We start from the raw sequence: 12,954 nt of genomic DNA on the forward strand, positions 1-12,954 counted from the left end.
TGCTGCTGCTGCTGCTGCTGCTGCTGCTGCTGCTGCTGCTGCTGCTGCTGCTGCTGAGGCTCTTCTCCTCAGAGGCTGTGACCTAGATAACCAAGAGGAGCTCGAGCGCCTGCAAGCCTTGGAGCCACTCCAGCTTCAGCAATGTCAGGAAGGGGTTAGTTGTGTAACACAATGTCCTATTTAGTTAGCTCAGCACACACACACACACACATACACACATGATTGCAAACACACACATGATGTTCCTGGACCATCACAACATGCTTCTTGCAGGCCACTGTTTGTTTTACAGGATGTGCCGGGAAGAAAAGAGGAAAATTCACCTCAGTTTAAACACAGCAACAATGCTCGGTTAAAACTTTCCACACCAACAAAGCCACTGCAGCTACATCGTGTCACAGTAAAAAGAACGAAAAAACATCAACCAGCACACGCTTTCTGCACATTTTTATTCCACTTTCTTTTAAGCATTCTCTCAACTGATGTTTGGTTTATGCACACAACCCTGAGGGAAATGCAATTTTTACCCCCTTTAACAGATACGGGGCTCGCAGTCAGTGCTGCACTGCCACTATCTGGTCAATTGAAAACAATAATTGGCAAAAACATCTTTAAGACGCTATAAATGATCAGGACGCCGTTACTGAAACACACGACTATTTTAATGGTCCAAAAAAAAGAAAGCGAGAAGATTTCATTTCATCCCCCAAAAACATCACCATCACGTTGAGGAGATAAAATATAGATGGACTCTGCTGCGCTAGAACAACTTTAATAGGCTGCACTGAGAATAACTAAATCTCTGACCCTGGTGTCTGAGCCACTTTTGATATGCAGGAGCAACACTGCCATCTGGTGGCTTCCATTTTGTGCTGCAACTTCTTTTTTTACACATAATTGAGCGTGCGCATTCATTTTCTGTGAAGTGAACGTACGCTACACTTCAAAATACAATCAATTTATATGTTAAAAGTAAACATATACACATCTTGTGCCTGTACATTTGGCACCGACGACGCAAAAATGAGAATTGAAGATAGGCTTTGATGGTTTGTTAGGCTCAGATTAACATATGTACATGTCCCCAGGCAATATCTTCAAATGATATCACGCCTGTTAGGTTTTTCCATTTGAAATTATAGGAAGAACAAAAAAACGAGCCAGTGGGTTTAGGCTATCAGCGTTGGCTCTGCTGGGGCTTGAAGCAGTCCCAGCCAGGCTTTGGTGTATACTGAAGCTCAGGCAGCAGGAAGTCTTTCAGTCGGTCTGGTAATGGCAAGGCTTTCACTTTGTCTTCCAGGGGCCACGGCTCCAGGTGGGACCTGATGAAAATCCTGCAAAGGCTTTGCAGCGGCGGAGGGCCGGCGTCACGCTCCACGGCGTGGTCGTGCAGGTCCGCAAGAGCCTGAGCGTAGGGGTGAGGGTCCCGGCCGGGCGCGGGGAGATCCACCCTGAGAGGCACGTGCAGCGTGGGGAAGTTCACCCTCGCCAAGTCGAGCAACATCTCAGCCTGCTCCAGGAGCTCGGAGGCGTGACTCTGCTCAGAGCAGTGCTGCAGGGCCGTCTGCAGCCGCTGGAAAAGGAGGCTGTAGCCTGACCAGCAGGAGTTGCCGTGATGGGAGCAAACCAGAGACGCTCCGCTCTGGATCAACAGCACAGCCAAAGGAAAGAGGTGGTCAAAGTGCTCCAGGGTTGTGTGTGTCAGCGAGGGCTCAAAGTCTTCTTTCTTGCAGTAGCTGGGGTCCATCCCGTGAGTCAGCAACAGCCGCGCGGTTTTCACGCAGAAGTTGCCGATCTCGGCGGCGTCCTCCTCGCTGGCCTCCAGAGCCTCCTTCACCAGGAACACCAACGAGGACTCCACGGTTTCACCGTCTTCAGTGACGGCACCCGTGTCAGCTCCTGCAGGGGAGAGAGAGTCGCTCAAGCTGAAATATTTGGGTAATACATCTAAATTAAAACATTTTTGACATGCAATTTGATTTGGGATATGCCAACAAGTGTGTTTTTCTGTACATTACCACCAACTAAACTCTCATGTAAAGTTCTTAAGTAAGAAATAGAACCATTTGGTATTTGTTGGTCGAAGCTTTTCAAACGACATATTGCTGCTTCCTCCAGGAATCGAGTAGAGATACTGAGATAGGGAATATAAACAGGATTTGATATTTTCTATAATTCAGCTTAAAAATGTTCTCTGGCTTTCTGAATTAATTATGGTCTATTCATGTTTCTCCAAACTGGGCTCTGGCAAAAAAAAAAAATTCTAATTTCTGTGTACTGAATCTTCTGCAGACTGCAGTGAATGAAGGAGCTCTGAAATCTCGAGGATACAGTTTAAAGATTTCTGGTCATCAGCATCTTGTAGGTAAGATTCTTCATAATATTCAGTCAATAACAGTGATGGCGCGTTTCCACTGGCTCACCTCGGCACGGCACGGCACAGTTATTTGGCATTTCCACTGGCATAGTACCTGGAACCAGGTACTTTTTGTAGTACATGCTCTGGCGTGGTTCCAAGCGAGCTGAGGCGATACTATGGTGCCGAACTGTAGACTCCTCTGTTAAATATTGAGATTTTAGACATTTCCCTGGTAGTTGTTGGAGATTAACCCACGTTTTTAGGATTTTTCGGCCCTGTGCGGCTCGATTTCTGGGTTTGACGTCTCTTCCAGTGACTACTCTCTGACCATTCAGTGGCCGGCAGTCTGGGGACAGTACCAGGTACTATGCTAGTGGAAGCCGGTGGAAATACGCTATAAAAGTGGACAAGAACGTAAAAGGGAAGTGAGTCTCATCTCACGTCAGTACCTCTCTGAAGAAGAAGTTGGATGTTCTCTGTGTTGTGCACTATGAGGCCATCACTGCATGCCAACGCATGGAGCAGAGGTGTTTTTCCTTTGGAGTTGAAAAAGAAAGCAATCACTTTTATGGAATGAATGAATGAATGAATGGATGAGTTTTAGCTGAGCAACATAAATTCACCATATTTATCTCTTGCGTTAACGTCAGCGCCCAAGTCCAGCAACGTGCGCAGGCAGAGCAGTCGCTCCGGCTCTTCAGTGGCAAGATCCAGGGGACTGCTCTCATGGACCTAACACCGAACGTTAAAAATAAAACCACACAGCGTTGGCAACAAACGGTTTAGTGAAAAGATGACACAGATGACTTATTTCATTTGCCTCACCCGGTCCCTCTTTTCGATGTCTGCTCCACGTCCGACCAGCAGCTTCACCATTTCTGGCTTGTTTCGCAAAACTGATATATGTAGGGGATTGTAGTAGGACACTGGGTCTGGAGAATGGAAACCGAAATTATAGAAGAGTCTTCATCATAAGGGGGAATATATATATATATATATATATATATATATATATATATATATATATTATATATATAGTACATTTATACTCTTGAGCTGAAGCCAATCCCAGCTGACATGAGGCAAAAAAGTGGGGTTAAAAAAGATAGTAAACTAATTAATTTCCAACTAATTCCCTTGAAAATAACTTGAACTATGTTATAACTGTGCTATTATATCCTTTTCCAGCTTCCATCTTTTGGAATGATAATTTAGCCACTTGAGGCTATTTATTTTATCAAAGAAGTAATCAGACTACAAAAAGGCACGGATAAAACAAAATTCGGAAATCCCTAACTGTTATAATTTACAAATAACTTAAGGCACGCCCCCATATCACTACTCACCTTCAAAGTTGAGAAAAGCTCCGTAGCGCAGAAGGATTTCAGCAGCGGGCACCAGTCCCTTCTCTGCCACCTTAAACAAAGCATAGCTGATGCCTTCAACAAACACCTCAGACTGAGACTCTCGCTCCAGAAGCTCTACCAGAGAACTACAGGGACCAGACTTGTCCTCCGGGCTTATGACTCTGCATTTATGTGTGGGGGAAAAAAAAAAGGAAATAAAACATTTATTACATCAATGACAAAAGAAAAATAATCAATGAAATAGCATTTGTGGGTTCAGCTTTTTACCCGTCCTCCTGACTGTCACTGTCTCCTTCCTCCAGCCCAAGAACACACATCACAGCATCCACCAGGGGCTGGTACTCGTAAATGATCCGTCGAAACCCATGCAGGAAAGGCATGGCTCTGCTCCTCACAACAGTCGCTGCAAGTCAGACTCTGGAGCCACAGAGCAGGAACAACAGGGTGGGTCAGGACCAGAGAGGATGACCGTCATTTTAGTGGCTCTTATCTCAGTTCAGCTCCCTTTAACCTTATCTCATGAGCTCAGGCAACACTAATAGACTAACCTGATCACTTTAGACACTTTTCATACATAATATTTACCCTTTGCTTTCTTAAATCTGTTTTTATTTGGCTTGTGAACGAGACACTTTTCAACATTTTACACACCAAACAAGTACTCGATTAATCGAGAAAATAATCAAGAGATGAATCGATTAAGAATCTAATAGCTGCCGCTCTACATACAGTAAATTCAGGTGTGATGAGTGCATACAAACATAATGTATATATTGTTTACAACCGCATATTAAAACGTGATCTCAGACAGAAAATAATTCACCTGTTTCTGCAAATGTAATTAGCATCAGATCATTCAACCACATAAGACTATTGGGTGGGTTTGTTGCTTAATAGTGGTGTTATAAAAGCAATGATGTCATGATTCGCACCCTAAATTTAACAGATATTGCAAAGGGTTATAGACGAATGATAACATCGGAAACTTTCTATTATCTCGTGAGCTCAGGAGAGGTAAACATAAAGAAAACCGGCGAAACTTTGACGCTAACAGGCTAACACAATCACTTTGTGTCGCTTTACAAGATTTAATATATTCCTTGAGAATTTAACGTTTATTTCTTGCATTTTTACGCTTGAACTCACAACTGGGTTTTTGTTTTTACCCCCAAGAAATGAGTTAAATCGTTGGCGACTAAATGTGAAATGTCACAAGCGGTGCTAGCATCGTTAGCTAGATTACCTATAGCTAGTACTATTTTACTTACCGATGTTGTAGTATTAGGAGGATTGTTGTCAACAATGTCAACTTTAACACGTCAAGTTAATAGAAAGTGACATTAACTCACGTCTGTTTCGTTTTCTTCTAAAAAGGAAGCTACACACACACAGCGCCCACATCAGTCCGCCGGTGTTTACGTTCCCCTTAAAAGCACAACGGTATCAAGGGTTCCTATTTACGCCCTCCTTCTTCAACTGAATACGAAGATGATGTGTTGGCGAAGGCACCCACCTTGAAATTGATATTCTGAGTATTTCTTTAATATTTACTTTTGAATTTTGGTTAATTTTGAGTTTTTTTTGACAGAGCCTTGCCTCTGTTAACAACTAGACATCATGCGCCCAAAGATAAAAGGTGAAGAAGCAGTGGTTTGACATTTAAAATGTGTGTTGCAAAAGGTTACTATTAATACAATTGTTGTAGCATAAAAGGGAAGTTCAGCAGAGGTGCAAACATGTAAGTAAAGCAGAAGAAAAAAAAGAAAGTTAAATACTGCCCTGTGGTGCAAAGCTTTGATAATACACACACACACATTACAGGACTTTAAAAATACTACATTTACATTATACCTCCCAAGATTTAATATCAAACAAAATGAATACAACTTGCTAATGATTATAATCAGTCATAAGTCAGACAGAAACGGTGCCAGAAAGCAGTAGACAATGGATGTGTAATACTGTAAACTGAATATGGCTGTTGGTGACAAATTACACACATCACAATTCATAATATCGCACCTCCCATGTTCTGATGTGTTTAATAAACCGTTTTATTTATTTATTTTCATTTTCTTTCTACCAATCTTGTCATTAATTAGCGGAAATTTGACAGTTTTTAGTTCTCACTAAAAAACAAATGTGAACATAACGAAACATATTGCTGTACAAACAACTTTCATTTGTCCATATGGCACACACACAGCAATGTTCAGACTTTTTTTATTTATTTATTTTTTTTAAATACTCCATTATGCTCACAGCATTTGGTTGTTAAGACTCTCTTTTGTCCTGATTAGCAAACAAACCCCTGCAGTGTCTGGTTTTGGTGACAGATGGCTTCCTCTGGAGGGTTCCTCTCACAAAGGACGTCATGTTTTTACTTATATTTATAAAGTGACATAATGTTGTTGCTGACAGGCTGCATGTTGTTTGTGAAGTTTAGCTGGAAATCCTTTTTGCTTGATCATGATACTTTATTTATAGACTTGTTTGTGTAGCGGACAAAGAGAAAGACCCTAAAAATAATGTTTCATTCTTTTAAAAAAAAGAAAAGAAAGCAATACTGTAGAATGTACAACCAAGGTGAGACACACAAAGTGGTTGATTCAAACTCTGTCACTAGGTGGCAGCAGTGCAGCACAAGTAAACAGATCCCCCATCTGTTATTATACAGGACATGCACGAGTGCACAGTTTTACACATGCATGAAAACAAGCATAAGCCGTCATAAAAATGTAGACAAACAAATAGCACTGATCACCTCTTTGACTGACAAGGCTGGTGCTTCTCCTCCGGAGTGGAAAACAAGGTTTGATGAATCCCAGCGTTGTCACCCATAAGACCTGATATTATTTTCACATCCAAGTCACCCAATCAATAAAGAATTGCTCACTGAATATACAGCAGATTGCTCAGAATCCCTCTAATGCTATCTAAGTCTCCTTTGCTGTGTTCAAGCCTCGTTTTCAAAACCATGTGCTCATGAATAATGTGCTGTACGTCTTCTTTCTTTCAGAAATCTGCCGGTACAGTGACTCGTACAATCTTTGCAGACACACCTGCCGAGGTTCCCTGGCGAAGCAGACAAATCTCTCCTCGCACTCTGGGGTTAATTTGAACCTTTAGCACCATGTGGTCAAAGAAGCACACTGCTTCTTGTCAAACAACAGTAACAGCATGGTGCATCCACTGTTTGGCCATGACAAGAGTGTATTTGAGGTGCACGATCTCCTCCTAGGACCCCGGCGTATAATGATGCAGGTTTTCGAGAACATTTATGCCCTTGTCACTCAAAAAGCGGTGTATTTTTAGTGCCGTGCCTGGTTGGTTACCAGAATGTACGTTTTAAGTGATTCTGAACAATCCCCTAAGCCGCTATCCCCGGGGGGGAATTGCACTACTTACCAGGACTTCAATGGTGAGCTTGTTTGAGGGCTTTTCCTTTTTCTTTTTTGCTTAGTCATCTGTCAGGCTTAAAATAATCAAACAAAATCCCCACAAAGTCATGAAAATGTCACACTGATGGAGAAATGCAGCCCCTCTCGGTACTGTACGCTGTGAAACAACCCACTAGGATTACAGGTCTTGAAGAATAATGGCAGGCAAAAAAACACCACTGTCTGTGATGTGTGTTTTTCCTGCCATGACTTGGTTCGGAGGGGAAAGAAGCAAAGAAGGGGAAACCCGCGGGGAGATAACAGCCCTTCCATTCCGACATCCCTTATGAGTAAATTGGCTCGGTATTAAATTTAGGCCCCATCTATCAATACAAAGAATGGTATCGGAATTACTTTGTTGGCTACAAATCGTTGGCAATAGATTGAGCCTCTCTCGAGACAAGGCCATCATTTATCTGGTTCACATTTCCTCCTGAGGTGAAAGGAAGCAAGACACAATAAGACTTTTATTGGTTCCCCGGGAGATAGATGTGACCCCCTAGAACCTCTGATTACAAGATTACCCCGAGTAAAGTAAGAATCTATTAAACATTTAGACCTGTTGGTCCCTGTTGGATTCCCTGTATTTTTTTTATCACACAGCTGCCGCGGCAGCTCCAGCGCGGGAGTCTCCTAACGCTGAGGAGATTTACTTTGCCAAAAAAATATTGTTGGGGTACACAAAGCTGTGTAATTTGTCCCAGGGGGGCGATGCATAAAGGAGAAGTTAATTACCGCGGCTGCAAAGTACTTTATTTTTGAGAAGGAGTGAAACAGGACACACACTCGGCTGCTGAAGAGGCTGCTGTGGTGAAAAGTGATAGAATACCAATGGTGAAGGTGAAGGTGACCGTAGAGGCGGTGGAATGATAAAAGAGTGGCATGACATTGTGGTTTTAGCTGAAATTATCAGACTGGCAAGTCTGAGGCCCTAATATCCTTTTGTGCTGGCAGCATATTGCTGAGTGAAGATTGTGGAGGGAAATAATCAGCCCTTTTTTAAAAGGTCAGGGGAAGTTAAGCACACCCAAAGTAGACCATGACACATCCCAGCTGATAAGGAATAACTGTCTGCGTCAGAGAGAATAAAAAAAAAATGAGTTCACCTCGTTCCACGTATGCGATCGTGATTACTCAGCTGTCAGTCAAACGGCAAAGACACGCGCGTTCAACTGACGGGAACCTGAGGGGCAAACAGAACGACGCACTGAAGCACTCTAAGTTGATAGCACTGTCACATTTGTCTTCTAACGACTAATAGAGCAAGGGTTCAAGCCCTAGTTGGAACAAGGGCCTTTCTGCATGTTCTCCCCGTGTGTGCGTGCGTCGGCTTCCTCCCACAGTCCAAAAACATGCAATATGGGGATTAGGTAAATTGGACACTTCTAAACTGACCATAGGTGTGAGAGTGAATGGTTGAATGTCTGTTTGTCTCTATATGTGGCCCTGCGACCCATCCTGTGGAGGATAAAGCGGTAGAAAATGGATGCAGGGAAGTCACAGAATGCAATAAAATCAACAGTATTACAAATAAAATCGAATAAAACTCAGCTCCACAAACGGCTGAAAACACTGACCTATTATTAGTATTTTATGTCGATCTGGCCAACACTGCAGCAAACACCATGATGGATATGGAGCGACATCAGCAGCACCCCACTGTTTTTAACTGTGGCGAGAAGAAAAGCACCCGAGAATGAGTCACAGTAAAGGACCATTTCCTGTCAGCCCGGTGCTCAATCCTGGTCCTGCATGTTTTAGATGTTTCCCTGCTCCAACACACCTGATTAAAATGGTCAGCTCATCAGTAAAGCGCTGCAGAAAACCTGATAACGAGCCACCTTTTTAAATCTGGTGTGCTCAAGCAGGGAAACATCTAAAACATGCAGGGTACTGTGTCCCCAGGACCGCAGTGAGAAACCCTAAGTGTGGGGAATGTGTTCTTGTGTTTTAATGCGAGTCAATAATTGGTTGAAATGCTTCGGTTCATGTGCACGTTGTTGTCCACCAAGAGTCAGAGTTCAGTGAAGGTCAGAGGCCTTTGGGAGGGAGTAAAAACAGGAGACATGGAGCATAAATGTGAGCCGAGACGCGGTCATGTGAACACAGACCAGAATCTTAAAATAAAAAACAGATAATAATATTCAAATTTAAGCAGCTGAGACCCAGAGAACTTGTTTTTGTTGTGACAAGCCTGATAAATATATACATTTTGAAAAATAGTTATATATAAAAATAGATAGATATCAATGCATTTTTGCAATATACTTAAGAAATGTCTTTAATTTTGGTTAAAGATGATGATTTTTATTATATTTTGGTCAACATAAGAGTGATTTTTACTTAGGGTAACACTTTATACTGACAGTCACAGAGTTCCTAGGAGGAAATGCTTATGGAAATTGAGGTAGTGATACAAAAACTGCAAATGGCCTCATGTCACAAACATGTTTTACGAGGAATACCTGGGATATGAAAATATAAAAAGACTTATAGAATAAAAGCCCACTCATGCATCTCAGGGTTAAAAACAGAATGAAGTGTGGTTGATCACAATGAGTGACCTCAGGCTCACAGGAGTGTGGAGCCTCAGGCAGCGTGTGTGTGTCTGCTCAGAACCATTTAAAAACAAAGCAAAACAAATGAATATCAAACCAAAACCTCCTGTCACAAAACTTAGACATTAGTCATGTCCTTCAGCTGATGTGCCTGTCAGGTCAGATTCAGGGTGAAGGGAACGCCTCTGTAGCAGTCACGTGTCGTCAGACGTGAAAGTAAATGCGTGCCGGGAGAAACTGTTTTGATAAAGTTTTTTGAACGGAAACAGAGTTTTTCACCGGGTTTTTTTTTATCATCAATGTTTACACTTCAGACAGACGTGACAGCTGAGGCTCATCATCATCATCATCATCATCATCATGTGTAATAATCGTTCCAGCCACCGCTGCAGAGAGGTCAGTGTGGTGATGTGCGCCTTCAATAATTGAGTAGGTTGTTATTAAATATTTAACGGCTCAGAACACAACAGAACATCGTATTATTGATTTCTGAGGAGGATTTTTGTTAAGACTTTTGGGGCCAGACAGTCACTGTAGACTCAGGAGACACTGACATTCATTCATTTGCAGAGCCTCAAAAATAACCAATTACAGTCCAACCAATTCAAATATTAGCCCAATTCCTTAGAAATGAGGTTCTGCCTCATTAGGACCAGGTTTTTGGTCACCATGAGGACGACTGGTCCTAATAAGGTTGATGTGTACAGCTGCAACTAACTATTAATACTAACTACTAATTATTTCCAGAATTGGATAATCCGTCGATTGTTTTCACATCACTGATCAGTGTTTGTCAAATGTCTTTGTTATATGGAGCATTCAGCTTTATAAATCTAAATGATTATTATGTTTATTATTATTATCTATCTATCTATCTATCTATCTATCTATCTATCTAGCGTGCTAGTTAGCTTGTGAGCTAAATATCTAGATAGCGTGCTAGTTAGCTTGTGAGCTATCTATCTATCTAGCGTGCTAGTTAGCTTGTGAGCTATCTATCTAGATAGCGTGCTAGTTAGCTTGTGAGCTATCTGTCTAGATAGCGTGCTAGTTAGCTTGTGAGCTATCTATCTAGTTGCATGCTGTTAGCTTGTGAGCTATCTATCTATCTATCTATCTATCTATCTATCTATCTATCTATCTATCGGGTTAGCTTGTGAGCTATCTATCAAGCTATCTAGTTAGCTTGTGAGCTATCTATCTATCTATGGTCACCATTGGACATTGCCGCTTATTCTACACATTACTGTTATTGTTACACTGTGTTACTAGTGTTATGTTATGTTATTGAGGGACTGAAGATGCAAATTAGCTTTGCCGATACTCTTGCATATTTACATTTATATGTTCTTAAATATGCGCTGTCCCATTACAGATAAAAAAAATCTCCAAAATCAATTTTGATAATCAATGAATTGGTGTTTAATCGGTGTTTTCTTATGCATAAAGACAAGTTCTCTAATCGACAAAATAGTAATCAAATTGTTTGATAGTGAAAAGTAACCAGTTTGCTGCAGCCTTTTTAGTCACATAGTTATCAAAGTGTTTAAATGCATGGCGCTTTCTGCAGAGTTTAGGCAGCGATACAAAGGACACATCATCTGGGACCGGAGACTTACAGCACTGGAGGCTATTGGAAGGTCACTTTCTGCCTCCCCTCTGGGCATCACTCTTGAAAACAGAGTGATGGCTCTAGAGAGGCTGATAAGTAAATACAGTTTTAATGGGCTGTGAATGGCTGGTGGTAATCTGTGCAGACCCGGTCTGGGCAAGGCACAGAGGGCGACGGGGCATTCTGCCGCCGTTATTATTAATGCTATCATAGATCAGATAGGCCAGGGGAGGAGAATGAAAAGTGATGATGAATTTGGGCCTCCTGTCTTCTAACGGGCTGGAGGACAAGCGACTGAGGCTGGTTAAGGTCATGGCTGAAGGATGCCACCTGAAAGACGGCACAAGGGACTATTCATTATGTAGAAATATAAAGGATAGAATGTATCCCCGGGGACCGACTGAAGGTTACTGGGTGACGGTGGCAGACTTCAAACGCGTGGCCTCTAGTGTGTTTTCTACTTACCCATACATATGCTGTTTTTAAAATCTGCGGTTCTACGCCAGCAGCTGTTTTTACTATTATCCGCAGAAACTCTGCGACCTTACAGGAAACCTTATAGCTGAACATTCTTTGGTAGAATGTGGTGAGGAGGTGTGATGGTAGCGTGTGTGTCAGTCTTTGCTCTTTTTTGTTTTCCAGGTTCCAGATCTTTCTCCAGGCATCAAAGTGTCAACACCTGTCGCGCAGATCCACGTGTCTCATCTGTCCAGGTACAATCACACGTATCTTTGCCTCATAGACAACTGCAACTACCTCAACATTTCCAAAACCCAATGGGACGTTGTACAGCAGCCAATGTCTTTCGTTACACTGTTACCTGGGAAATGGACTTACCATATGGAGAGAAGTGAGAGGTGGTCGGATCTTCTCTTTAATGACTCACAGCTACAGGCCATGTAACCTAAGCCACGGAGGCTCTGTCTGGTGCTCGCTCTGATTTCCAGCTGTTGAACGAGCCGCAGTGTAGTGTGAGAATCGAGGGATTTGAGTGTCAGGGTATGAGAATGAGCAACTCTTGGACGGCAACCAGCCTCTGCGTGAGTGATGTTCCAGTCCACCATTAAATCCGCGGAAGCGACTGCGCTACACTTTTGCCTCCACTTATGCTTTTTGCAGCTGTGTCGGAGTGAATTTGTTTCCAGGATCAAATTGCGCACATTGGAGTTGGAGTAAAAGTTGTTGTTTTAAATGTCTTTAGAGGCAGAAAAGCATCTATTTCACAAATCTATTCACCCTTATTTATAAACCATATGACAATATACTATTCTGTTATTGAATAATTGGCCAGCCTTAGCTGGAGGCATGACATTTTCAGGCTGTTGGATTTAAAAGTGAAACAGATTTAGGGATTCAAAGTCACCCTGACCTCGGTAACAATGTTCTTTTCTTTAAACAAAAAATCTAATACTTTTTAAATCTTTTTAGTCCTCAGCACATTAATTAGATGAGTCTGGACTGTGATACCTGTTTATATAATAAGACATTCTTCTGCGGTAAGAGCAGACCATACATTTATTTTTTATGTTACATTAATCCCACGATGAAGATTTCAGTTCTACACAACAAAAACATTGTGTTTGCCGAATTTGTAATGTAAATGTTCATTTTAGAGACG

At 42.0% G+C, this 12,954-nt stretch overlaps 2 protein-coding genes and 1 long non-coding RNA gene across 4 annotated transcripts in view; 2 read left to right on the forward strand and 1 right to left on the reverse strand.

Moving 5' to 3' along the window:
* Nucleotides 1–432: 432 nt before the first annotated feature.
* Nucleotides 433–4,123, reverse strand: asb6 (ankyrin repeat and SOCS box containing 6). The gene is made up of 6 exons (XM_058637285.1): nucleotides 3,994–4,123; nucleotides 3,706–3,887; nucleotides 3,185–3,291; nucleotides 2,983–3,091; nucleotides 2,809–2,895; nucleotides 433–1,899 (listed from the first exon to the last, which is right to left on the reverse strand). The coding sequence occupies exons 1-6, from the start codon at nucleotides 4,104–4,106 to the stop codon at nucleotides 1,178–1,180; spliced, it is 1,320 nt and encodes a 439-aa protein (XP_058493268.1). The 5' UTR covers nucleotides 4,107–4,123; the 3' UTR covers nucleotides 433–1,177.
* Nucleotides 1,805–8,686, forward strand: LOC131464665 (uncharacterized). The gene is made up of 4 exons (XR_009241194.1): nucleotides 1,805–1,938; nucleotides 2,293–2,365; nucleotides 4,029–4,170; nucleotides 6,746–8,686. It is a non-coding gene; the product is annotated as an uncharacterized LOC131464665 (long non-coding RNA).
* An 842-nt stretch (nucleotides 8,687–9,528) lies between these two features.
* The window catches only part of si:dkeyp-14d3.1 (transmembrane protein 132C), a 140,589-nt gene continuing 137,163 nt past the window's right edge, over nucleotides 9,529–12,954 (forward strand). The window contains exons 1-2 of one of the 2 annotated variants that reach the window (XM_058637255.1): nucleotides 9,529–10,120; nucleotides 11,979–12,049. The gene's annotated coding sequence lies outside the window, so the exon portion shown is untranslated. Of the gene's footprint in view, nucleotides 10,121–11,742; nucleotides 12,050–12,954 lie in introns of those variants that run through there. The other variant, XM_058637256.1, reaches the window with a different exon arrangement.

The sequence above is a fragment of the Solea solea genome, chromosome 8, assembly GCF_958295425.1.
Source record: "Solea solea chromosome 8, fSolSol10.1, whole genome shotgun sequence".
Lineage (NCBI taxonomy): Eukaryota > Metazoa > Chordata > Actinopteri > Pleuronectiformes > Soleidae > Solea > Solea solea.

Coding starts and splice junctions, on each gene's coding strand:
- asb6 (XM_058637285.1), bottom strand. CDS start 4,106: ATGCCTTTCCTGCATGGGTTTCGACGGATCATTTACGAGTACCAGCCC. Junction 3,292..3,705: donor AGCTTTTCTCAACTTTGAAG/GTGAGTAGTGAT, acceptor TCCATTCTCCAG/ACCCAGTGTCCTACTACAAT. Junction 1,900..2,808: donor CCAACTTCTTCTTCAGAGAG/GTACTGACGTGA, acceptor TCTCCCCTGCAG/GAGCTGACACGGGTGCCGTC.